Source organism: Zootoca vivipara, chromosome 9 (assembly GCF_963506605.1).
Source record: "Zootoca vivipara chromosome 9, rZooViv1.1, whole genome shotgun sequence".
In the NCBI taxonomy this organism is placed as follows: domain Eukaryota; kingdom Metazoa; phylum Chordata; class Lepidosauria; order Squamata; family Lacertidae; genus Zootoca; species Zootoca vivipara.
In genome coordinates, this window is record NC_083284.1 from 61,012,514 (window position 1) to 61,038,471 (window position 25,958).

General features: G+C 43.7%; 1 protein-coding gene across 9 annotated transcripts in view; it reads left to right on the plus strand.

The window, feature by feature from the left end:
- Positions 1 to 25,958, plus strand: part of ATP10D (ATPase phospholipid transporting 10D (putative)) — a 56,364-nt gene that overhangs the window by 9,598 nt on the left and 20,808 nt on the right. For 5 of the 9 annotated variants that reach the window (XM_060278873.1, XM_060278876.1, XM_060278875.1 and 2 more), the window contains exons 2-13: positions 3,152 to 3,420; positions 4,625 to 4,819; positions 8,112 to 8,316; positions 9,724 to 9,809; positions 11,365 to 11,471; positions 13,260 to 13,391; positions 14,716 to 14,831; positions 16,423 to 16,675; positions 20,488 to 20,705; positions 21,509 to 21,691; positions 23,837 to 24,401; positions 25,084 to 25,190. In XM_060278873.1, the coding sequence (XP_060134856.1) occupies positions 3,182 to 3,420; positions 4,625 to 4,819; positions 8,112 to 8,316; positions 9,724 to 9,809; positions 11,365 to 11,471; positions 13,260 to 13,391; positions 14,716 to 14,831; positions 16,423 to 16,675; positions 20,488 to 20,705; positions 21,509 to 21,691; positions 23,837 to 24,401; positions 25,084 to 25,190 (2,406 nt within the window). In that variant the 5' untranslated portion in view covers positions 3,152 to 3,181. Of the gene's footprint in view, positions 1 to 3,151; positions 3,421 to 4,624; positions 4,820 to 8,111; positions 8,317 to 9,723; positions 9,824 to 11,364; positions 11,472 to 13,259; positions 13,392 to 14,715; positions 14,832 to 16,422; positions 16,676 to 20,487; positions 20,706 to 21,508; positions 21,692 to 23,836; positions 24,402 to 25,083; positions 25,191 to 25,958 lie in introns of those variants that run through there. The other 4 variants (XM_060278874.1, XM_060278879.1, XM_060278878.1 and 1 more) reach the window with 4 other exon arrangements.

Consider the following 25,958-nt stretch of genomic DNA (forward strand, 5'->3'; position numbering starts at 1 on the left):
CCCGGTTGCAGGTAAGGTGGTGGAGAGAATGGTGGCTGTGCCATTTCAGGAGGATACGGATTACCTCAATCTGTTTCAGACTTGGTTCAGGCATTGTTTGGGACTGAATCAGCCTTGGTTGTCCTGATGAATTACCTGTATCAGGACAGGAGGAGTGCATCTTTGCTTCTGCAAATGTAGCTAGTCACAGCTAAGTGGCTGTTGTGGGTCTTACAACAGTGGCGAAGCTAAGGTTAAGAAAAGAGTGAAGCCCTGTCTGATTCAGTCCCAAACAGTGCCTGAACCAAGTCTGAAACAGATCCAGGTAAAACCAAGGTGCAGTAATTGGATTTTTTTCTTTTTAAAAAATGGATTCCATTGAGTTTTGTACAGTCTAAGCAAAAAACAAAAGCAAAAATATCAGTCCCTCGCGATTTGTTATAAATAAACTAATGCATACACAGGGAGGAGAGAAACAAGGAATGGAAACTAGAGATAGTTAATCACATTAGTTAATCAAATCTCTCCAGAAATCTGAATCTCAGGCTGGTGGTTTGGGACCTACAGATAAGGAAATCATGCAGGCAGAGGGCTTTCTCGGTAGTGGCACCCACTCTGTGGAACACCCATCGGGTGTCAAGGAAATAAACAATTCTTTGACTTTTAGAAGACATCTGAAGGCAGCCCTGTTTAGGGAAGTTTTTGAATGTTTTTTTATTTTACCGTGTTTTTAATGTCCTGTTGGGAGCCGCCCAGAGTGGCTGGGGAAACCCAGCCAGATGGATGGGGTATAAATAATAAATTAGTATTAGTATTAGAAATTCCTTTCCCCACTGCCTTCTTTATCTCAGTCAAAACTAGGCCTGGACAGTCTGTGGTGTGGATTCAGTGAGCTGAATGTGGTTTCATTCACTGGGTGCCTAGCTGCCGACAGTGGTTAAGCTGGAGTAGCTCAGTTAAGACCACATTTGCATTGTGGCTTTGGCCTTAGAAAGGTGTCAAGACTGCCAGCACTTTCCGTTCCTCAGTTCATTGAGAAAAGTTCCTTAGGTAACATGATCTTGGTGCACATTTCACAGATAGGTCCCTGGGGCACAATGTTATAATCTCTCCCTTAACAGCAGTTCCTTGCACTGATGCTGACTCATGGATTTGGATGACCAGCTGTGAGTTTAAATGGCTTTTCCTTTCAAAATGCTGTTATCAGCTCAGGCTCACACAGCTTTAACCGTGGTGCTATCCAGAGTCTGCTTCGAAGCCAAGTGTCTATATCTGCAGGGTGCTATATCAACTGCAGAAGCGAACATATTGCAATACCTCTTCATGGGGACTATAGCTTGTTACGGAACGTCCGTAACAAGCGGATAGGATATATTCTGCAGTAGGGAAGCAAATCCGTATTCGCCACTGTTTTTGTATCGGAAAAAGCCAAACCGGGTAAAGAAAAAACAGGAAATAGCTTTGCACAAAAAATAAAGAGAGAAGAGAGAAAAGTCTGGGTGTAATAATACATTTCCTAGGTATTATTTATTTATACATCCTAGGTATTATTTATTTCCTACATTTTTCTAATGGTTCATGGCCATTAACAATTTTTCCACCTCCTTCATTCTCACAACAACGCTGTGAGGTTGGACGCAATCCGATAGGAGCTGAGCAGAACCCTTCAGCACTACCCTTGGACAGGTTGAGCGTTGACTTTTGCCTGCACACTTTATTGTACCCCCCCACCCCACCCCACCCTCTGAATATACATAAGGGTCTGGTTGATTCTGTTTCAGTGTATCTGACGAAGTGTGCATGCACACGAAAGCTCATACCAAAATAAAAACTTAGTTGGTCTTTAAGGTGCTACTGAAGGATTTTTTTTTATTTTGCTTCGACTCAGACCAACACAGCCACCTACCTGACACTTTATTGCAGCCAGTTATGTCAATCAGAGCCATGGGGCAATCCAGCGGGCCAGTCACCCTTTGCATCCTCCCGGTGTGCAGGCTGGGTATATCTAAGCAGGAACACAGCCACATGCAGGACCTAAGGACGAGCAGGTCTCTAGATTATCCTAAGTGAAGTATATAGTGGTGCCTGCTTGTGATGAAGTGCTAATGTGTGATGGAGCTCTCAGATATATGTATGGTTATAGCTCACCCAGTCCAATTCCAGCAATATTGGGTAGGCTCTATAATCTGTGCACACACAGAGAGAGAGATACTGGAAAAGTAGGTTGCACAGCTGACCTCTCTCTTTTTTAATTCAGCAGTTGTCAAACCATGGGCTACAAGGAAAGAAGGATTTCTTGGTAGGCTATCTAACCTGCTAGTTGGTGGCAGAAGCAGGTTGTGTCTGTTCCTGCAGGGAAAGGGGGATGTGTTGAGTGAGAGGTCAGTAGGGGTGTTGGCAGATAATAGGCTGAGAGAGTATCTTGTTGGTCTCAGTGATAAGAGAATTTTCCTGTTAGGAATCTTGGCCAGCGCTCCTTTCCCCCCCTGCCTATTAATATATAGAGCTCTCCAATCAAACACAGAAGTGGGGGGGGGGCGCGACATTTTGAAATAAGGTCTTGCACAAAGACCTTTGGCTTTTCTTTTATAACAAACCCATCCCGATAAATAGCTCTGAAATGTCATTGTTCCATTTAATCAGTGGTTAGTATCTTTATTGTGTTTTTTTATGGGTTGTAAGCCAATCCAGGTGAGTGGGGTATAAATTAATAGAATGATAATAAGAATAATCATCATCTAAAGCAGGGGTCAGCAACCTTTTTCAGCCATGGGCCGGTCCACTGTCCCTCAGACCATGTGGTGGGCCAGACTATATTGGGGGGGGGGGGATGAACGAATTCCTATGCCCCACAAATAACCCAGAGATGCAGTGTAAATAAAAGGACACATTCTACTCATGTAAAAACACGCTGATTCCCGGACCATCCGTGGGCCGGATTTAGAAGGCGATTGGGTCGGATCCGGCCGCCAGGCCTTAGGTTGCCTACCCCTGATCTAAGGTTACACTTCAGTGTTAATTTGTTATCATAAAGTTAAAAACTGCCTTTGGATAAATTAGATGTTTCTCAACACAAAACAGCAATTTGTCCTCACTTGTAATGTGCATTTCAACTTCACCCAGCTTATTCTGCAACTCTCTCTCTCTCTTTTTATCTTAACATGCTGCGAAGTAAAGGGCGCAACTTGATTTGCACGAGAACATGGCAGAGTGGGCCAGATGCAAATGGCAGCGCATGTTTTCTGCAGAAGGCAATAATGATGTCACCTTCCAGCAGCCGGGCAAGACCACCAGTAAACACAGGATAGTTATACCATGTCTGGGGCATTTTAAGGAAGAATACGAAAAAGTATCCCGCCTGTATAAAACCAACAGAATACGGACTACAAAGTACCGAATTTGGAACTTTTTACCGAAGAACATATTCGAACAGTTTCACAGGTAACGTGCACAGTTGTGAAATTAAATGATAATTAGATAGTATTTTTGCCACATTCAGAGTGAAAGCAATGGTAGTTTATTACAGTAATGAACACTGTGAGCTGCCCTGAGATATACAGATTTAATAAATACAGTGGTACCTCGGGTTACAGATTCCACTAACCCAGAAGTAGTACCTCAGGTTAAGAACTTTGCCCCAGAATGAGAACAGAAATCGTGCTGCGGTGGCAGCGGGAGGCCCCATTAGCTAAAGTGGAACCTCAGGTTAACAGTTTCAGGTTAAGAACGGGCCTCCGGAACAAATTAAGTTTGTAACCAGAGGTACCACTGTAATGATGTAAGACTAAATATTTATTTTGGCATTGGACACACGAAGGGTTAAACTTAGGTGGCACTAAATGACTCAAATTGTAATTAAATGCAAAAAAGCACAGGCTGTAATAATTCAATTAAAGTTTACAGCATAAAAACACAAAAATGCACAACATACTAACAATAATAATGTCCCCCCCCTCCCCAAAGTTTAAAAGGCCGAAAGGTGTTTAATTAGCCAAAGGCCTGGGAGAAAAGGAAGACATGCATCATTTCGTGACATAGTAATTCAGTTTTACTAATGTGGCATAATGTCACATTTTGAATTTAATGTAAGTGTTGATGTACCCCCAGGTGTAGTCAATGTGGTAGACTACAGCTCTTATCATTCCTGGCCATTGATCATGCTAGGTAGGGGCAGGTGAGAACCATGGTCAAGAAGATTTGGAAGGCACTTAGTTGGCTAACCCTGGTATACCCTATCCTAAGCACCTCCATCCTGATGGATTTGGTTTGGGCTGTAATTTTAAACATCATAAAACCGAAAAGAGAAAACCGAAAAGGTGATTTGGAAGCATAATGGTTGTGGGAGAAGCTGCATTTTGTGGTTGTGTGTAATGTTGCTTTGATTAATCTGGACACGTTTTCTGATTTTACGCTAGTGTTGTGGGATCTTTTCAGCCATTACCCCCATGGAGTGAATGCCTAGTCATAACATGCATGCCCATACTTTGCTATAATATCAACTTACCGCCCTTAATGAGCTGAATACGAATCGGAAGTCAACTGCTACTCACTTAGGTGTGTCATATCAAGCTCCAGACCCTTCTTTTACACACTCTTCAGTGGCTGACACTAACACCCTGTGGGTTGTTGTGTTTGTGTTTTCCAGAGCTGCCAATTTATATTTCTTATTTATAGTTCTGCTGAACTGGGTTCCAGTGGTGGAAGCTTTCAGGAAAGAAATCACCATGATCCCTCTCGTGGTGGTTCTCACGATTATTGCTGTGAAAGATGGTGTCGAGGATTACGCAAAATACCAGTTGGACAAACAAATAAACAACATAGTGACTCAGGTCTATTGTAGGTAAGTAAATAAGAAATAATGTTACAGTTGCCTTTAACAAATATAAATAAGAAGTTGAATAATTAGATCCGTTTCAACCTGGCTTTCAGTCCAGTTTTGAAGCTGAAACTGCATTGGCCGCCTTGGTAGATGACCTCTTTTGTGAGATTGATGTGGGAATGTTGAGCGTGGCAGGAGAGGATATATTGATTAATGTTATCCTCCCTAACTCACATTAGGAAGCTTCTTTACTTAGCAGAGTGCATTCCCCTTTTACACACAGAAAGCTGGTTGCAAACTCACGTGAGTCTCTTAAAACAACAAGCAATTCAATCTGGCTTGCCCAGATTGAGATATGTTCTATTATTCCTGGTAAGACCCCTTTAATCCCTCCTAAAAGAATAAAGACACAACAGTCTTATTCATAAGTAACAAAAAGTATTCAGGTAGGTAGCCGTGTTGGTCTGACACAGTCGAAATAAAATAAAATAAAACTGTCCAGTAGCACCTTAGAGACCAACTAAGACCTAACTAACTAACTAACTAAAAGTAGTTTTACTCACGATCAGGCAGAGCACAGTGTGATCCCTGAAGGCAGGCTTTAGGCTTAAAGTTACAAACATGTGCAAAGAGGTTTACCCCATATGGGAGATAACCTGGGGACTGCTGGCTGGGAGCCAGAAGTAATGTCCAGGTGAATCAGGAAGTTCGCAGGACGAAAAAAAGATTGAAGAGAGGGAGGTGGCTGCATGACTTGGCCTTTTACCAGGTCTAGAAAGGTCACGCCTACTAGTCATGTGCAAGGAAGGATGCTCCAGGCCAAGAGGAACAGGAAGTTCAACTGACTGGACCAACATGCCCTGCATGGCCGCTCTAGCAAAACAGGTAATGTTGTACTTGACTGCTCCCAGTGGATTACATCTCACAATTGATGGTACTGTCAGATGGTACTGTCCTTCATCAGAGCCTGGCTGCCCCGCTCCTCCCCTCCTGCCCCCGTACCGCTTGGGGGCGAGCCCCTCAAACCCACCCCTGGCAGTGCAGGCCTATTCTCCACCACTGGGTGCAGGGTGATATCCCGTGGGTCCTTCTGTGGCTCTTTGTGGTTTTCAGTCCTATCTACCATGGGTGGGTATATGAGTGATTGTGAATGGGGCATGCAGCTGCTGGTGTTTGCCTTAAGCTGCCCCAGTCAGGTGCCCTCCAGATGTTTTGGACTCCAGGAACTTGATGACCCTCATGGTCCCTTCCAACTCTACATCTCTATTATTCTGTGGTCACCTTGTAACTATCTGGACATACAACAAGAGAGGCCTCTGTAGAATATTCCAGTTCATATTATAGAGGAAGGCAGTCTTTCATGAAACCTGGTTCCAAGACTTTTAAGGTTTGGCAGGTTAAAAAAATAGCAATGTGAATAGTTGTCGGAAATCTATAGGCAGATTTTCTTGTTTCCTGAAACGAATGAGGGTTTGGGGGATAGGGGGCAGAGAATGAAACGGTGCTCATGTTCTCCTCCTGTGCTTAAGCTAATATGGCAGAACTGCCATTGACTAGCTCCACACCTTGCTGCAGTTTAAGGGCTTGAATCCCAACCTGCTTCTGAGGAGACATAATTCAGATTAGCTATATGTTGAAGCAATTGTTAATTGGCTCTTTATAGATGATTGTGCTGTACTACATTTCCCAGACTATAATGAACCTCAGCACTGGGGTGGGGTGGGGACACACAATGCACCAGATTTAACTCCCTCACACGGGGCTGCAAAATGCAGAAATACCAGCCCAGGTATAGAGGGTACCATGGATGCTCCCTCTTGATTCTCCTTCATACTGGCTTTGCACATTTCAAGCCAAGATTTGGCCTTTGAGAGTATATTAACATGCACAACATTGGCTGTGTGCAAATTGAATTTAAAATATTTTCAGATTGAGCTCTTGATAGGGCCTTGAACTCATTATCTGTTTTAGGAAATGTGTGCTGCTTGAAAGTGGTAATTACAGTTAAATGGTATTGTTTTGGGAGGCAAGAGGCTCCTGGCAGACATTAATGCAGCTTTAGTGTGTTTTGTACCTATACTGCTGTATCGATTTCGCACATTGATTTTTATGTCCTCTTAGAAAACCAGTGATAACCATCTAGGAAAGGAAGTAGGCAACTGACTTGTAATAAATATTTTTAGACTGTGCTGCTCCTCCACCCTCATTTTCTCTGCTTTTGATTCCCTTGCATTTCGGGGAGCAGGAAAATACAAAAAAGTGAATGTCCTCTGTCCTTTGTGGCCTCTCCCTTTAGGCTTGCAGTCTGTTGAATGTTTGCTGATACTGATTTTTGGCCCCAAGGGGGTGGGGGGATGTTTTGTGTTTTTGTTTGTTTTTAAGAAGAGGATTGAGGAACCATTGCACAAATATACCACAAGCCTTTGGGTCTCAGCTAGTTTTCATATTCTAGTTAAGTATAATTAACATGCTTTCCGTCTTGTTTACGTATTATTTCCATGGTGCTGACAAATGCCAAGTTCTAGTTGACAGATTGGTGGCATGCAATTTCTAAGCAAGTTGCTCCATTTGGGGTATCGGGAAAATCAAATCGGGAAGGAGCAGGCCTCTCAAACACAATTGCCCTTTATTGCTACATAATAAGAATAGGACTAGAAACTTTCTGGAGCTCTGCAGCATTCAAACTACAGGAGCTCAAGTGGTTTTGATTATTTATTTATTTATTTAAAATAATTATATCCCGCTGTATTGTAGAAATGTATCGCAGCCTGCAGATGGTCTGGGAATCAGTGTGTTTTTACATGAGTAGAATGTGTGCTTTTATTTAAAATGCATCTCTGGGTTATTTGTGGGGCATAGGAATTCGTTCATTCCCCCCCCCATATAGTCCAGCCCCCCACAAGGTCTGAGGGACAGTGGACTGACCCCCCTGCTGAAAAGGTTTGCTGACCCCTGCAGCTACACACAGAGCCTCACCTATATGAAACTCTATTGTGTGCTAGCTACAGACAATCCAGACTTCATTTAAAAAGGTTTAAAACATTAACACTTTTGAATTTCTTTATACCAGGAAATATTCTGAACATGCATAGTTAGATGTGATTGTTAATATCAGATTTTCCTACGTATATGTAAAGTCAAAATTGAATTGACTGCCTTATACGTGCTTTTGTTTTGTTCCTTGAGAAACTGATGGATTTTTAAATGTGTGGTGGTTTATTGCTTATTGTGTTTTCCTTCTGTTTCATTTTATCATTTTTTTAAAATAAATAAATAAATAAATGCCCCCCCCCTCCTGTTTTTTCCTCCCCAGACATAAAAAGGCATATGTTGAGAAGTACTGGAAAGATGTTAAAGTAGGTGATTTTATTCGACTGTTGTGTAATGAGGAGATTCCCGCTGACATGGTGTTGATATATACTAGTGATGGAGATGGAGTCTGTCACATTGAAACAGCAAGCCTTGATGGAGAGACCAACCTGAAACAGAGACAAGTTGTGAGAGGATTTGGCGAGCAGGTATAAATGGGCACTTCTTGGGGGAAAGTCTGTGTAAAATCCATATCAATGGGAATCCTATAAACTTCAATAGTTTTTGACAGTGCTCTTTGTACTGATTTCGGACTCCTGGCTCTACTCATTCTGTCTCCAGGATACCTCTCCCTTCACACACAGAAAAGCAACACCAATATTCTTCCTTCTGGCAGCAACCCTTGTGATTCACCATGTCATTCCAGAAACACACACAGGGCTTTTTTTTCAGCCAGAACTTACCAGAACTCAGTTCCAGCACCTCTCAGGTGGGTGCCATTGCCATTGCATACACATACAAAGGCACACACACCTTGGTGAATGTTGACATTCACCGCAATTTGGACATTCACTGCAGCTGAGAATGTTCCTCATTATTAGTCCTTTTGGTGTATAAAAAGTTTTCCATGCAGCTGATTTATCCCACAACTATGATATACACTATTAATATATCCCATTTCACAGAGGGGAGAACAGTGGCTGAGGGAGAGGTATTCTATATAATAGAGGGGTGGTGTGTGGAATAAAATGTAATAAATAGTCCAGCACAGGATCTGATCAACCCATGTTGAGGCTCACCAACTTTCTTGGACAGAGGCCTGTACCAGCAACTTCTGCCCTTTTTTCAGTCATTCAAGAAACTTTTATCAGTCACCTCAGAGCGGGTTTTACCTTTTCTTTCTACCTAGGATGTGCCCAATAAGCAGGAAAGCAGGCCTTCCTGTGAACTTGCTCAGTTCTCTGAGAATCTAGATTTAGCAGTACCTGGATTTTTACCTCAGGTTGGCATACCAACCAGCGTGGATAGTCATGCAAAGAATTGATGTAATAATTATATTAGTACACTCATATGCAATGACTAGATAGATAATCAAAGGAGTCACTAACTCTTCTACCTTAAAAACAAAAACTCCTCCTTTCTCAGTGCTTATTTGTCAATTGCATTTCTATCACTATGTCAAAAAGTAGTCAACCCATTATTATTGGGGCTTGATTAAACCAAGTGAGGCCTTGGGTCTGTCTGAGCCATTTTCTTTCCCTCTGAGGCTCACCAACTTTCTTGGACAGAGGCCTGTACCAGCAACTTCTGCCCTTTTTTCAGTCATTCAAGAGACACTTTTCTCAAGTCACCTCAGAGCGGGTTTTACTTTTTCTTTCTACCTAGGATGTGCCCAATAAGCAGTAGAGCAGGCCTTCCTGTGAACTTGCTCAGTTCTCTGAGAATCTAGATTTAGCAGTACCTGGATTTTTACCTCAGGTTGTCATGCCAACCAGCGTGGATAGCCATGCGAAGAATTGATGTAATAATTCATTACTTTAATGAAGTTGCTGCATCCCATGTTTGAGCTCCATTTCCCCCCCTTCTCCCCCCACCCCCACCCCGTGTGTATCTAGGAAACGGAAGTTGATCCGGAACATTTCGTAAGCACGATAGAGTGTGAGGCCCCAAACAATGATCTTACCAGGTTCCGGGGGTTTATGTAAGTAATTTGGGGTAAGCTCTGTCGGCTCTCTCTGCTTGAAAAAATATTATAGCATTCGTATTAAAGTAAAGAGCAGCAGCTAGCAGTCTCCGGGCCATACCTAGCCACTTTCTGGCTATTCATTATTCCCCTCGCTTGCCAACCCAGAGCTGACTGGGGTGGGAGGCACACAGAGTTATGGGATGTGACTTGATAGCAGATTGCCTTCACGGATGAATTTTTGGGCCTTCACTCCTTTGCCAAAGTGGCTTACTGACAAATCTTGTTTGCCAGCTATGCAAGCTCTTGGTCCCATGGAAAGTCCTTGGCTTCAGAGTCAAGGGAGGCTCCCAGCTTGAAGTTGGAAAGATTATTAGCAACTTTACATTATTAGGCTACATTATCAAAGTATTTGTATCATGGCCTGACATCATATGCCAATGAATTTGATTCACAGTGGAACCTTGGTTCTCGAACGCCTTGGTACTCAAACATTTCGGCTCCCGAACGCTGAAAACGTGGAAGTACTGTAAGTGTTCCGGTTTTGGAACGTTTTTCGGAAGCCGAACGTCCAATGCAGTTGCCGGCTATTGTTTCCGGGGCGCCTGCACCAATCGGAAGCCACGCTTGGTTTTTGAATGTTTTAGAAGTCGAACGGACTTCTGGAATGGATTACGTTTGAGAACCAAGGTACCACTGTATTACAATTTTTATTTTTATTTTTTAAAGAGGGATTGCACTGAAAGTGCCCTTGCCAGGCTTTCCTCTCAATTACTAGCCCAAACACACCAAGTCTCCTCACTTGGAGATGTTTTCAATGCAGGCAAGATGCTCTAGGACAGCCTTCACCAACCTGGGGTCTTCCAAATTTGTTGAAACTCAGCTATATAATCTAGGCGACAAATGGCTCTTTAAGCCAAGGTTGCAGTCACCAGAACACAATGTTTAGTTGCCATTTGGGGGGCAAGACAGCTCTAAAGTCTTGTTTTTCAAATGATGGACTGACTGTGATTGATTCTCAGTTAAACTTCTGGTTCTAGTTCAGATGGCAACCTTGAACTAAGTTAACAACTTTGAGAACTGAAAGAAGGAAAGTCACTTGATCCTAGGACAATCCACATATATTTTGTGGTATTCTGACCTCTTTATCTAAACAGTCTCTGCTCCTGCTCAGGCGGCATTTGGTTCCAGAAATTCATTCCATTTGTGCAGATAAAATATAGCTGATGGAATTCTACAGGGTGGTGTACTAGTCGAGGAAAACAGTCTAGATTCAGTGATCCCCTGGTGGTGGCAACGTCTTAGCACCCAGGCATCTCCACTTGGTTGCAAGTGGTTGAAAGCAAAATATGTCTGGCGTCTGGCTAATTTCAGACACCGGTTGGACTGCAAGTCCCATCAGTCCTAGCTAGTGCAGTCCGACAGCATCTAGAGGGCACCAGGTTGTCAAAGACTGCTCTAGGCTATATTCTTTTGAATGTCTTGGCGGTGGGTATTGGCAGTGTTTGGTGAGCCTTTGTGAACTTGAGTGTCTCTAGGCAAATAACCATCACAGCTGGATTTGTCTTTACAGTGAGCACCCAGATCAGGAACGAGTGGGCCTGAGCAAGGACAACTTGCTCATGAGAGGATGCACCATCAGAAATACAACAGTTGTTGTTGGCCTTGTGGTGTACGCAGGTCAGTGCCCTGGCTAGATATCGTTGGTTTGCACAGCCTGAGAAATGAAGCCGTTCATTGCCATCGCTGGCAAACACAAAGGGTTGTTCCCAATGTTACTCAGAGTGAACCCATTGAATTGATAGACACAGCTAATTTATGCCAATGAATTTCAGGGGATTCTACTCCCGTGGAATGTTCTCCCCAGGGAGATTGGGCCAGTGCCTTCATTACATATCTTTAGGCGCCAGGCAAAAGCATTCCTCTTCATCCAGCCCTTGTGGCTGATTGATATCTGTCAGGGGGCTCCCTCAGGGTCCACGGGAGGAGGTGGAAGGGAGATCGGGATACAGGGATCCACGGCCCCTCCTCTCCAGTAGTACTTCTTCCAGCAGCTTCTTCCAGCAGCAATGCCTCCATTGGGGAAGAGAGGGAGTTGGTCAGCGCGAAGGAGAGAGGGCTCGAGAGGCTCTGAGATGGAGATGCTACTTCCGTCTCCCCAATTGCGCAGGGGAGTGAAATGCAAAGAGGGGAGGCGGAGGCTGGGGGTGTCCAAGTTCTTATGCTGGGGTCGAAACCGGAAGGGGGCACTCCCTGATTCTGCTAGTGACTGAGACAGACATGAACTTTTAGCTCTGCACTGTATATAGTATGCACAATAAACCTGTAAAAAGCCAGGTTGGAGTCCGGTGTTGTTACTCATGAGCAACCACCACACGATCCTTACAGCATCTGATGCCCTTTTTAAATGGGAGGGTGGATTATGCTATGTGTTTCATGATTTTCATATTGTAATTTTATGTCATAAACTGCCCCGAGATCTACAGATGAAGGGTGGGACACAATTTTTTTATAAAGAATAAGTAATAAAAATAACGCTCTAAGGATCTGGTTGGGTACTTTGTGTGATAAAGGCTATTCTAGCGGTGCTAGAATATACTGTAGAGGATTAATCCATTATTATGCCAGGTGAAGGCTGGAAGGGAGGTCCAGTAAATAGCAAAGACTCCTAAAATCAATGTCTCCTCACATCAATTTCCCCTCCTCCCAGTTGTTCCACAGAATTATTTTTATAAAGATCAGTATTTAAAACATCCCTGTGCCTCCCTCCAGTTCAAAATGTCCTGGGCATTTCATAGCCATAAAACAGTTTACAGCAATAAAAAGCACAGTGCTATAATTTTATCATAGTGGGTTACAACAACAACTGTAAAGTTGTTAATCCTTGGGAAATAAAAAGGATTTTGCCAGGCATGTAACAGACGTTAACGTCTTAGGCTCTAGGCTAGCCACCCTGGAGAGAGAAAGTGTGTGATTGACAAAAATGCCCTCTTTCCAAGGAGCCACAGGGAACAGAGCCTGCCCCTATTTGCGTAGCATCCAAGTTTTTGTTTTTGTTTTACTTCTTGGTCAAACGAGAGTAGCGATAGGCAGCTGGGAAGCCAAGGACTCAGTCTGGCGCAGTGTGACTGGCTGCAGAAGCAACTTCCTCCCCAGCCCATTGTGTAACTCAAACTACTTCCTTAGGCTAGCACAGGCCTTCTGCGGCTTTGATTTATGCCTGGCTGACTATATGCTGACTCTGCGTAACTACCATCAGGCATCCAAGTTGGGAATTTTGACCCTTGGGATTTCCTTAACCCTTCTCCAGTCCAAGCGGCCATTTGTATCTAGTCAGCATCATGGGACTCAGGGGCCAAACTTTGCAAAAGTATAACAAGCAGTGTCTCTCCTTGGCCCCAGCGGGGCGAAAGTTTTAATTGTTTCAGTTTGCATTAAAAGATCCAACATGTTTTGTGTTGTCGAAAGGTCACGAAACCAAGGCAATGTTAAACAACACGGGGCTCCGGTACAAGCGAAGTAAGCTAGAGAAGAGCGTAAACAGAGACATCATCTGGAGTGTTCTGCTTCTATTTGTGATGTGCTTGACAGGGGCCGTGGGTAAGTAAAGAGTTAAGATCCACTCTACAAAACAAGATATTCTCTCTTTCTACGTCTGTTTAGGACTCTCTGTTTTAAGGGGTTTTCAAATGGAGTTTAGCATATTTATTTATTTATTTTTGGTTCCAAGACCTTACGTTGCCTGAGGTGAAAAGCAAAATGGCATCTCTCCCTTCCCACTGGTATTCCATGCACGGAAGTTGACTGGATTCTTATTTCAGCCCTGCAGATGGGACAATAGGGGTTCAATCTGCCTCCTAAGCAGCCCCTATTTGACTCCCGTTTATGGAGAGCTCTATTCTGAAGCGCCATTTTTAGTTGTATGGTTTACACCGGCCGTATCCGCACCATACATTGGAAGTAGTCTTGTACCGCTTTTAACAGTCACAGATTTCCCCCTAAAAGAATCCCGGGAACTGTAGTTTGTTAAAGGTGTTAGGAGAGTTGTTAGGAGGGCCCCTGTTCCCAACTACAGTTCTCAGAGTGGTTTAACAGCCAGTCCCTCTTCCCAGGGACCTCTAGGAAATCAGCTGTGTGAGGGAAATAAGGGTCTCCTAACAACTCTCCTATCACCTTTAACAAACTACAGTTCCCAGGGTTCTTTGCTGAATGCCTGATTCTGCTTTCAATGTATAATGCAGATGGGGGCTGCTATGAAACTGCCGCTTGCTTCATTTGCCATCATAACGTAGAGCACGTGTTTTGCCTGTAGAAGCTCCCAGGTTCGATTCCTGCTATCACCGGTTACAATGATCAGGCATCAGATGATATAAATATATCTGCAGCTGCTTTGAAATCTCGAATACTTATTTCATTGTTCTGCTGGTGTATAAATTAAGTGAATAACACAAGCCTTGCATGGTTTTTCACCCACATTGTATATTTAAAGCGCACGGCTCTGTCCCAAAGAATTCTGGGAGCTGTAGTTCCTTAAGGGTGCCAGGAACCATAGCTATGTGAAGGGGTAAGTTAAGCAAGTTAATAGTACAGTGTGCCTTTGTAGCTCAAAAAAAAGTCCTGCTGAATCTAGTGAGATTTTTTTTAACAAGAGAGCATATATAGGATTGCAACCTTCATCAGCTTATTTTTTAAATGATTTTTAAAATATAAAGCCAGGGCAGTTTAGAAGCTGATTGATAACTTTGTTGTCTGCATTCCCCAACCTGATGCCCTCCAGGTCAGCAGGGCTTGACGAGAGTTGTCCAAAACATCTGGAGGGGGCACCAGGTTGGGGAAGCCTGTACTAGTCTGGTCACTTGCCTTGGAATGCAGTGCCATTCATAGTTTTGATTTTGTTAATGGATTCTTTATCTTTTTTTAAAAGGTCATGGATTTTGGCTAGGTGCCCATCCAGACCCACCTCTCTATAGTAGCGGAAGGCAACTTTCTCCAGAACTGGGAGGATTTATTATGTTCTGGACAATGATCATTTTATTGCAGGTAAGTTCATGGGTTTGGTTGGTGCTGCGTTCTTTACTACTACTAGAAAGCCAAAGTAACTTGAGTTTGGTGGGTTTATTCCAGAATTGTAAAACCGTGGAAGGGACGTTGGAGCTTGTCTAGTCCAGCCCCTCTGGTCAGTGCATGATCTGTAGTGCAAGGTGCAACTTCCCTGACATACAGCCATTCAACCCTCTGGACGCCACCCTGTTTCTCTGCACCCTTCTTAAAATGTGGTGCACTGAACCTAGAGATAGTACTCTGGATGCAACTGAGAAGTACAGAAAATTATTATTATTATTATTATTATTATTATTATTATTATTATTATTATTTATTAGAATGGAACTTCTGCCTCTTGTGATCTGGGCCCTGTGCTTCTGTAAAAGCAGACAAAGATTGGATTAGTGTTTTTTCAACACTCCCGTTACACGGCTGGCTCATAGTCAATTTAGGATCAGCTGAGATGCTTAGATCAGGATTAGCCAATGGGCTGCCCTTGGGATGTTGCGGACTACAGCTGCTGTTGGCCATAGGCAGCATGGCCAATGGGCAAGAGCGATGGCTGTATCACCTATAAGTTTCATAGTTGACAACATCTGGATAACACCACAATGGTAATCCCTGGCCTAGATCTTTTATACATTCTCTACTTGTTTTCATCATTCTTTTGTAGCTAAATTCAGGACGTTGCATATACAGAGGTCTCCTCACTTGCGTGCATTCGACTCCCTTGCGTATATGTGCAGTACTGGGAAATAATTAAATCAATCTATTTCGGCCTGAAAAGAGGGGGGGGGGGGACAACAACTACCAATCCAGGAGCATTTGCACTAACCTTTCAGGCCCATTTTTAATAGTGTTTTTCAAGGGTTCCCAGAGGTTTTGATGATGTTTACAGGCTTTTTAGATGGTGTTCCCCACTATACGTGATTCACATTTACATGCACCACCTGGGAACGTAACCCCCGCATTAGTGGGGAGACACCTACATCATAGTTGGGTAACAGTCTGAGTTCGTATTTTAATCCTGGTTCTGTCTACTGCCATGCTAGTCGTCCCAGCTTTGTATCAGCTGCATATTTGATAAACATCTGGCTACATCCTTTTCCAAGTCACTTACAGAACCCTGTGGGCACTTCACTTGGGACCTTTCTCCAAGTTAATGTACCGCTATTAACAAGCAGTAGTTGGGTACAGTTGTTCAACCAGCTGTGAGTTAACCTAACATTAATCTTGGCAAGCCCATGACAGACTTTCTCAAATGATTTGCTGAAATCAAGATATACTATGCCCACGGCATTCTCACGGTCTGACATACCAGTAACTATTGAAACAACAGATGTGGTTGGTCTAGGATGACTTATTCTTGATAACCCCATACTGTCCCTCTTCCGTTCTGTTGATGTGAAGATACACCCTTCCGCTAGCCGACTCCAGTCGTGAGTCTCATTCCGCTGAGTCTCAGTGATCCCTATCAGATCAACCTTACCCCCTCATATTAGGATTTCGGGTTCATTTTCTGGTGCAGTTGAGGGCAGGATCTGACCTCGTGAGCAAGCCATACTAAATCCACTTCTTGCCTTGGCAGGTTTTGATCCCAATTTCTCTTTATGTCTCCATTGAATTTGTCAAATTGGGGCAAATCTATTTTATCCGGAATGATCTTGATTTGTACGATGAACCGACAGACACCAGGATTCGGTGTGGTTCACTGAATATTGCTGAAGACCTTGGGCAGATTGAGTACGTTTTCTCTGATAAGACCGGAACCCTCACTGAGAACAAAATGGTTTTCCGGAGATGCAGCATTGCGGGGATGGAATATGGTCATGAAGAGAACGGTAAGGCTGAGGGAGAAAGCTGCTTTTGTACCAGGTCTCTGGCGTCAATCCTAAACACACTTGGCTTATGCCTAAGTGCAAAAGATTGCACTTTGCAATTCTACAAGTAGTCTTGGAAGGAAACCCCCTCCCCCCAAGTGGACTATACTTCTGAGTTGTTGTTTTTTTCATTAGACTGTTGAACTGCATACCTTAACATTCTTACTTGGAAGGAAATAATACTGCAAGCAGTGTTACTAACCTCATGCGTAAAGGAGGCTAACGTTAATAATAATAATAATAATAATAATAATAATAATAATAATAATAATAATAATAATAATAATAATTTATTATTTATACCCCGCCCATCTGGCCGGGTTCCCCCAGTCACTCTGGGCGGCTTCCAACAAAACACTAAAATACAGAAATCCATCAAACATTAAAAGCTTCCCTAAACAGGGCTGCCTTGAGATGCCTTCTAAAGGTCTGGTAATTGTTGTTCTCTTTGACCTCTAGTGGGAGGGCATTCCACAGGGTGGGTGCCACTACCGAGAAGGCCCTCTGCCTGGTTCCCTGTAACTTGGCTTCTTGTAGTGAGGGAACCGCCAGAAGGCCCTCGGAGCTGGACCTCAGTGTCCAGGCAGAACGATGGGGGTAGAGACGCTCCTTCAGGTATACTGGACCGAGGCCATTTAGGGCTTTAAAGGTCAACACCAACACTTTGAATTGTGCTCGGAAACGTTTAGGCTATTGACCCCTAGTTCTGCATGTGTATATACATGATTGCCAAGGGCAGAGGAAGGGAGGTGCGGTGGGGGTAGTCCGCCCTGAGTGTCACCACTGAGGGAGGTGACAAAATGCCAGGCGGCACAGCAGGGCCTGCAGCGCGCTCGAGCCACGCGTCTCTCCTTGAAGTGACGTGGTGGCTTGGGTGCCTGCAGGCTCCGCACAGCCCCAAACGATTGGCCCACTACCTCCCCCTCAGCTATAGGGCGGCTGAGTGGGTGGAGGCAGGCAGACTCCTCGGAGGACCCACAGAGCGTCCTGCCTCGGCTCGCCCCACCCCTGCAGGTGGTTGGCATGCTGCTGTTGTGGGTGCAAGAGTGGTTAAAAATCACATTGGGCATATGCAATGCTTTGAAAGTGCCTAAAGCAGCTCTTGGCTTCCTGTCCTATACGTTTAAACAGTATCAACTGTCCCGTTGTTGTTGTTGTTGTTGTTGTTTTTTGTTGTTGTTCCCCGCTCATCTGGCTGGGTTGCCGCAGCCACTCTGGGCAGCTTCCAACACATATTGGCCCGAATATAAGCCGCACCCGAATATAAGCTGCACCTTTAAAATTCAAGGGGGGAAAAGAAAAAGACAATACGCAAATATAAGCTGCTCCCTTAAAATTACACAGGCACGCACACCCGTTCCATTTTACCATATTTCTGTTTCAGCAGCGATATCGTAAAAGCCCATTTTTGTAAGGTCATGTATTTAAGCTGCACTTTAACTTTTCACTGTCGGAATTTGTGGGTGGGGAATGAGGCTTATATTCAGGCCAATACGGTAAAAACATAATAAAACATCAAACGTTAAAAACTTCCCTTTCCAGGGCTGCCTTCGGGTGTCTTCTAAAAGTTGTGTAGTTCTTTATCTCCTTGACATCTGCTGGGAGGGCTTTCTACAGGGCGGGCGCCACTGCCAAGAAGGCCCTCTGCCTGGTTCCCTGTAACTCCACTTCTTGCTGTGGGCAAACTGCCAGAAGGTATTTAGAGCTGGACCTCGGTGGTATTCGGGCTGAACAATGGGGGTGGGGATGCTTCTTCAGGTATACTTCAGGTATACAATGGCCAAGGCCGTTGAGGGCTTTAATGGTCAGTGCCAACACTTTGATTTGTGCTTAGAAACATACTGGGAGCCAGTGACGAGCATCTTATTATAGCCCCCGTGGCATCTCTTTAGTAGTCCACTTTTTAGTCCACCTTTTCATGTTCCGTGCTCATTACTTGTAGTCTGTATAAAAGGATGCACTAGAAAGTGACAGACATATTGGGCCTGTAAACACAAAATTCTTTAAAATATGGAGTTTGCCTTTTTATCCCATGCAAGCTGATACTGCTTTGCCGTGGGGACCTGTGCATGCTAAGGAAATTCATAAAACCTTGATTAGGATAGAACCATAGAAATGAAACTGAAAACATGCATATTGCAGGTTCCAGTCAGTCCATTTAGTCATATACATATATATATATATATATACACACATACATACATATTTATCAGTAAGGCTTGTATTGGATAAATTAAACGGTGCTCGTTCATGTATATCTACTAGATGTACTTTATAAATCAGTCTAGCTCTGCAGTGATCACCGAATAAGTTTGCACTTTTAAGTAGCAAGGCCTAAATCTGCATGAAATCACAAACCAAATCCATGACAACGGAGGATGACTCACTGTGCAGTCCCCATGTAAAGTGGCCGGTGTATCTGAGGCCGTTCATTTAAGAAGACGGTGATGCCCTCCGGTGGCCGCATTGAGAAATTGGTTGAAATCAAACAAGCAAATGCCAGTAATATAACTCTGAAAAGCTTTGTGTGCAAGTTTCTGTAATACTGCTAGGAAATGCATGCAGCAAAAGATGGCATTGTTGAAGATTCAAGCACATATCATATAAATATTATCAGTGTTTTTTTCTGGAGAAAAAGGTGGGGCAACTCACTATGAAGTTTGTTTGTTTATTGCGGACCCAGCTGCAGTGCCACCCCACCCTGGGCAGTGGCTAAATGTAAGATGTGAGTAATAAACTCAAGCAGACAATGAACTGGATTAGAAATGGCCACAACTTTAATGATTACAGATATAGGTGGATTTTGTGTTTTTATATATGTTGGAAGCTGCCCAGAGTGGTTGAGGCAACCCTGTCAGATGGGCGGGGTTAAATAATAAAATTGTTGTTGTTTTGGCTCAGGAATTGGAGTGTATATCTTTTCCAGCCCCCCCATCCCAAAACAACAAAAACAATGATTTATTTTCTAAAAGGGAAGGAAACTCAGTTCCCCCACGTTCCTGCTAAGAAACCCAAATCCTGACTATTACGATCATGTTTCTGACTGCTATTAAAGAAAAATATAGAGGTGGGATGTCACTGTTTTTGTTGTTTTGTAGTTCTTTGTAATCCTGTAACTTGGTAAATAGAAGAGGATCCTTGATTGTAGATCTGAGATTTGACCTCCCTCCCCTCCCCATGTCAAATACCAAATACAGTTGTACCTTGGTTCTCAAACGGAATTCATTCCGGAAGTCTGTTCGACTTCTGAAAATGTTCGAAAACCAAGGCACAGCTTCCAATTGGCTGCAGGAACTTCCTGCACTCAACCGGAAGCTGCGTCGGACATTCGGTTTCCAAAAACCGTTCGCAAACTGGAACACTCATTTATGGGTTTGCAGTGTTCGGGGGCCAAAGCATTTGAGAACTAAGCTGTTCAAAAACCAAGGTACGACTGTACGATTCATGGGAGGAAGTCCACTAGGACAAGGAATTCCTTGCCTTTGCTTTCGCTGTTGACTTAGGACTGCTAAAATGGGGGTTCAGTCAAGTATCTTGAAGGTCACAATACAAAGACCAGTGGCAGGTGGTGTGTGGCACATAACTGCTGCTCATAATGGCTTTATTTGTTTATTTTGCACCACCTTGGGCTCCGTGATGCAGGAAAGGTGGGGTTATAACTAATAAATACATTGACTTCCTTGGAAATCTTTGGATTGAGAATATGGGACCAGTCATAGATTCATTATTTTACTTTAAAGAATCATGCGGGTGATCTTTTTCTGTCTGTCTAGCTAAGAGGCTGGAATCATACCTAGAGTATTATGAAGAGGAAGAAGAAGAAGAAGGACTACGTGCTTCATATTCCTCTTTGAGGCATCCGTCAAAGTTTACCACCTCCAAATCGGGTTATTTCCAGAGTGCAAAGTCTTTGAGCCGCTTGTTTAGTTCCACCTCTGGCTTGCGAGCTAGTGTATCACGCACAACACAAATGGCGTTCAGCAGCCCAATTGTAAGTGTGTTCCCTGAGCCTATGCGGGACTTATGTGTGGGCTTCTGGCTGACCTATTCATACATATCTATACAGGGACACGGGTGGTACTATGGTCTAAACCAGGGGTCAGCAACCTTTTTCAGCTGTGGGCCAGTCCACTGTCCCTCAGACCATGTGGTGGGCCGGATTATTATTATTTGGGGGGGGGGGATGAATGAATTCCTATGCCCCACAAATAACCCAGAGATGCATTTTAAATAAAAGCACACATTCTACTCATGTAAAAACACCAGGCAGGCCCCACAAATAACCCAGAGATGCATTTTAAATAAAAGGACACATTCTGCTCATGTAAAAACACACTGATTCCCAGACCATCCGTGGGCTGGATTGAGAAGGCGATTGGGCCGCATCCGGCCCACGGGCCTTAGGTTGCCTACCCCTGGTCTAAACGCTTGAGCCTCTTGGGCTTGCTGATCAGAAGATCGGCGGTTTGAATCCTCATGACGGGCTGAGTTCCCATTGGTTTTCCAATGACTTTAAAATGTCACAATGCTCATTTGATGAAACTTAGTTGTTCGTCACGTTTTGAAATGATTTAGTACTTGATTGCTGTTGTAGCGATGTATGGATTTGCATTTTTGTTGTTTTACGGTTGTGAGATGCTGGAGAACTGGCCTGCGCACTTGAGTTATAAATGAATAAAATTTCTGAAAAAGCTGGGTCTTCCAGCAGTATGGGCTCATTGCTATATGACCTTTGGAGGAGGGGGAAGATAATTTCGACGAGAACCTTACCATCCTTGTTTTTGCTTGAACAAGGAGACTGATGTTGTGCCAGATGAACGCCTTGAAAAGAAGTTGAGGAGGGTCACTTTCAAATCCTATACAACATCGGAGGTGATAGGGCTAACCCCAGAGACAGTGTACATCGCTGAATTCTTCATTGCTCTGGCAGTTTGCAACACGGTCGTTGTTTCATCGCCTGATCAACCACCGCGAAAGGTGAGGCTGGGGAGAAACTAGGGATGTTGCTGGTGCTTATGTGTGTGTGTGTGTGTGTGTGTGTGTGTAGTAATTATTATTATATTTATTATTTATACCCTACCCATCTGGCTGGGTTTCCCCAGCCACTCTTGGCGGCCTTTCAACAGAATACAAAAAACACAATAAAAGATCAAACATTAAAAACTTCCCTAAACAGGGCTGCTTTCAGGTGACTTCCAAAAGTCACATAGTTGTTTTTTCCCTTGACATCTGATGATAGGGCGGGCACCACTTCTGAGAAGGCCCTCTGCCTGGGTGGCCACTCCCAGTCACCAGTCTTGCTGCCACATTCTGGATTAGTTGTAGTTTCTGGGTCATCTACAAAGGTATTCCCACATACAGTGCATTGCAGTGGTCCAAGCAGGAGATAACTAGAGCATGCACCACTCTGGTGAGACAGTCTGCAGGCAGGTAGGGTCTCAGCCTGCGTTCCAGATGGAGCTGGTATATAGTTGCCCTGGACACAGAATATATGATGCACATTAACTCACAGTAAGACATCAAGCATTAAAAACTTCCCTAAACAGGGCTGCCTTCAGATGTCTTCTAAAAGTCCGATAGTTGTTTATTTCTTTGACATCTGATGGAAGGGTGTTCCACAGGGCGGGCGCCACTACCAAGAAGGCCCTCTGCCTGCCTCCCTTTAACCTCACTTCTCTCAATGAGGGAACCTCCAGAAGGCCCTGGGAGCTGGACTTCAGTGTCTGGGCTGAATGATGGGGGTGGAGACGCTCCTTCAAGTATGCAGGGCCAAAGCTGTTTAGGGCTTCAAAGGTCTACACCAACATTTTGAATTGTGCCCGGAAATGTACTGGGAGCCAATGAAGATCCTTTAGGACCGGGGTTGTATGGTTGTATATAGACTGTTGAGGCTTTTAAAAGGCCACAGAAACCTCCTCTGCTGTTGTAGAGTGTCACTGTGCTGATTTTGTGTCCGATTCAGCACTAACTAAATAGTCACTGTTTGTTTATGCTTTTTACAATTCAGTCCCCTCAGCTCACTGCTTTCAATTCTGCCCTCCCCTATACTGTAGGTGACGATGTGTAAAGCCAAAATTGCGTTTACTCACAACATCCCCCTGGAATTGCTCCCACAAAAGCTATCTTACCTTCTTGAAGCCAGTGCGAGATCTCGTGAGGTCCTCCGAAATCTCGTGAGAGCCTCCCACAGCCTGGCAAGCAAGGCAATAAGCTTTTAAGCTTTCTGCCTCCTGTGCATTTAATTCACGCAAGTTGCGATCCGAATGCGTCTGCAACTGAAGATCACGTTTTGTGCATTTGATGGAAGTGGGCTTTAGTCCACAAAAGCTTATGGCATAAGTCATTTAGCCTTTTTAGTGCCACAAGTCATTTTTATAAAAGTCTTAAGTTACATAAAGTAAAAATGCTTGTCTCTCTTGTCCCCCTTGTCTCTCCTGTTCATTTTTTCCTCTGTTCTTTCTCTCTGCTTTAAGACAGACACACACACAAAATTTTCTACTGCTTTCATACTTTAAACTGTAAGAGCCATAGGGCTGTCAGTCGTCTCAGAAACTTTAGGGTCTTTCTCCTCAGGGAGTCTTAAACTTATTATTATTATTATTATTATTATTATTATTATTTAAATAATACAGCAAAACCAGAATATCAACAGAAAGGAAAAAAATGAAATTTAAAAAATTGAAAACAAATATACTTGTTGTATAGTACTCCCCCCACCCACCCACCCGCAGCTTCCCTCCGCCACAATTTGACTTCTTTAAATCTCTATCTCCACATTTATCCTTGCATTCTCCAAATGTATCGTTATTTGTACTTCTTTTACCTCTTTTCTTTCCCCATTTATACATATACTTTACATTTTTATTCTAAGCATGTTGGCATATCTTTCTTAGAACAATACTTTAACATATAGGAGTCTTAAACTTTTATTTCTTTTCTATGGGAGCTTAGGATCTGGTTTCAACATGTTAAAAGGTGTTGGCTGTAATACAGAGGCTTTGCTTGTCTGTTTTGTGTATAGGCCTTTGGATTGTGTCCTTTGTGGCTGCTGATTATTTATTATTATTATTATTATTATTATTATTATTATTATTATTATTATTATTATTACTGTTTTTACAGAGGCGATGGAATCCAAAAACCCGAGTTCCCACTTCACACTTAATGGACCTGAAGCATATTTTCCATAAGTTATCTGCCCGAAAAATAAGCCCCACCTCTGCTCGAAGCTCAGGTACGGGTGAATCAGAGTCTGATAGCCTGCGTTCACACAAACTGTCCATTTTCCGTGTGAAGTTTCCGTCATCTCTTTCGGATCGCAGCTCTTCATCCGGAAGCCCAACCAGCTCCATAGCTTCAGCGCACGCCGAAATGTCACCCAGAACCGGGCCTGGGTCATCTCCTGAAGGCGATCTGTTCTATGAAGCAGAGAGCCCTGACGAAGCGGCCTTGGTTTACGCTGCCAAGGCTTACCAATGCCGTTTGCAGTCCAGGAGTCCCGAGGTGGTGACGGTAAACTTGGAACCTTTGGGACTGTTGACATTTCAGCTGCTGCACATCTTGCCTTTCGATTCCGTCCGCAAACGGATGTCCATTGTGGTGAGGCACCCCATTTTGAACCACATCGTCTTGTACACCAAAGGAGCAGACTCTGTCATAATGGATCTGCTGGAAAAAGAACAAACAGGTACGGGTGACGCTCTAGTCAGCTTTCTATTAAACACTGGCAAACACAGAAGCCTTTAACCTCCAATGCAGACGTTTCATACACCTCGAGAGTCTGGCCAGTGATGTACGTAATCTGAGAAATAGCCAATGGAGGGTTGTGGTAATCCCATCTAGAGGCTGCCAGTTCATGGACAACAGTGGTCAGGCTATCTCAATCCAGGAACGCCCTTAATAGTCTTACAAACTAAGGGTGGTAAAAGGCACTCATAACAACTGAGGTCACTTGGGCCTCTAGCCATTGGTGTATTCTGATGGAGATATTGTATTATGCCACTACATTTTACACGAGCTGCTGCCTCACTCTAGGAAAACCACGTTGATGATCAAGGAATCTCCACCACCAGGCAAAAGACCTGCCCAATGCAAGGGCCAGTCAGTCAAGTTCATTTACCGTTGGTCAACACAATAATGCAAACAATATTTTGGTACATTTTAGCATAACGGGGCCCCAGGGCACTGGACTCCATAGGTTGCACGAGTAGCACCTGTCAAAATTTATTCCCCTATTATATCTCAGGTTCCCACTCAGAATATTTTACAAAGCTCCCCCCCGCCGCCGCCGCCCCCCACTCTCAGGAATTTGATCCTTTTACATAGAATAACATTTAATGTTACCTGCTTTTCATTATCTCAAATCTCAGGTATTAAAAAGATTGACGCGCAGATGCAAAGAATTAAGAGCAGAACTCAGATGCATTTGGATGAGTATGCTGCACAAGGACTGCGCACTCTCTGTGTAGCTATGAAGGTGATATTTCTTTTAATGGTACAGAATTGACAAAACCTCGGTGCCAGCAATAAAACTGCTAGCACATTTGCAAAGCTAAGCAGTGTCTGGTGGGGTTTCAGATTGGATGGGAGGCCATTGTGTTGAGATTCCTGCATGGCAGGGAGTTGGGCTAGATGACACTCGTGATCCCTCCCAACTCTACAATTCTTTGATTCTGCTTTTTTTTTCTATTCTTGAAAGAATAGGGTGCTATTTATTTTACAGTGCATTCCTAAACCGGGTGGAGGATCAGCTGCCGCTTGCAAAGACCTACCATCTATACCTTCAGAGCTATCTGCGGGTGTAGCGGAAGGCTCCACAATTGCTGTGGTCCTTTGCCAGCTCTTCTCTGCTGGCGGAGAAGCACCTCCGTTTCTTCCTAACTCCTAGCCAGCAGATCTAGGGTTTGGGCTCGTCCAGTTGGGCAGGCACCCTTTTCTCGGTTTAGGACGTAGTCAAAGCACTGGTCAGCAGATTATATATGGAATATATAGAATTTTCAAACATCTCTGTCTCCACGATCTGTGTCCAAACCACAGCTGAAAGCATATGGATACGGTCTGACCACATGGTTCCCCATCACAAACTGATTTCAAAGGAAGGGCAAGTTCTTTTTCTACAAAGGGCTGGTTAAATGAAGCCACCCCCATCATTTAAATGAATGGGTAAACTGCAAGCACTTTCTTTAGCTATTTTTTCGTATCAATAGTGAGAGTTTTTAGGAGGTATTTGTTGTTATTTCAAGCC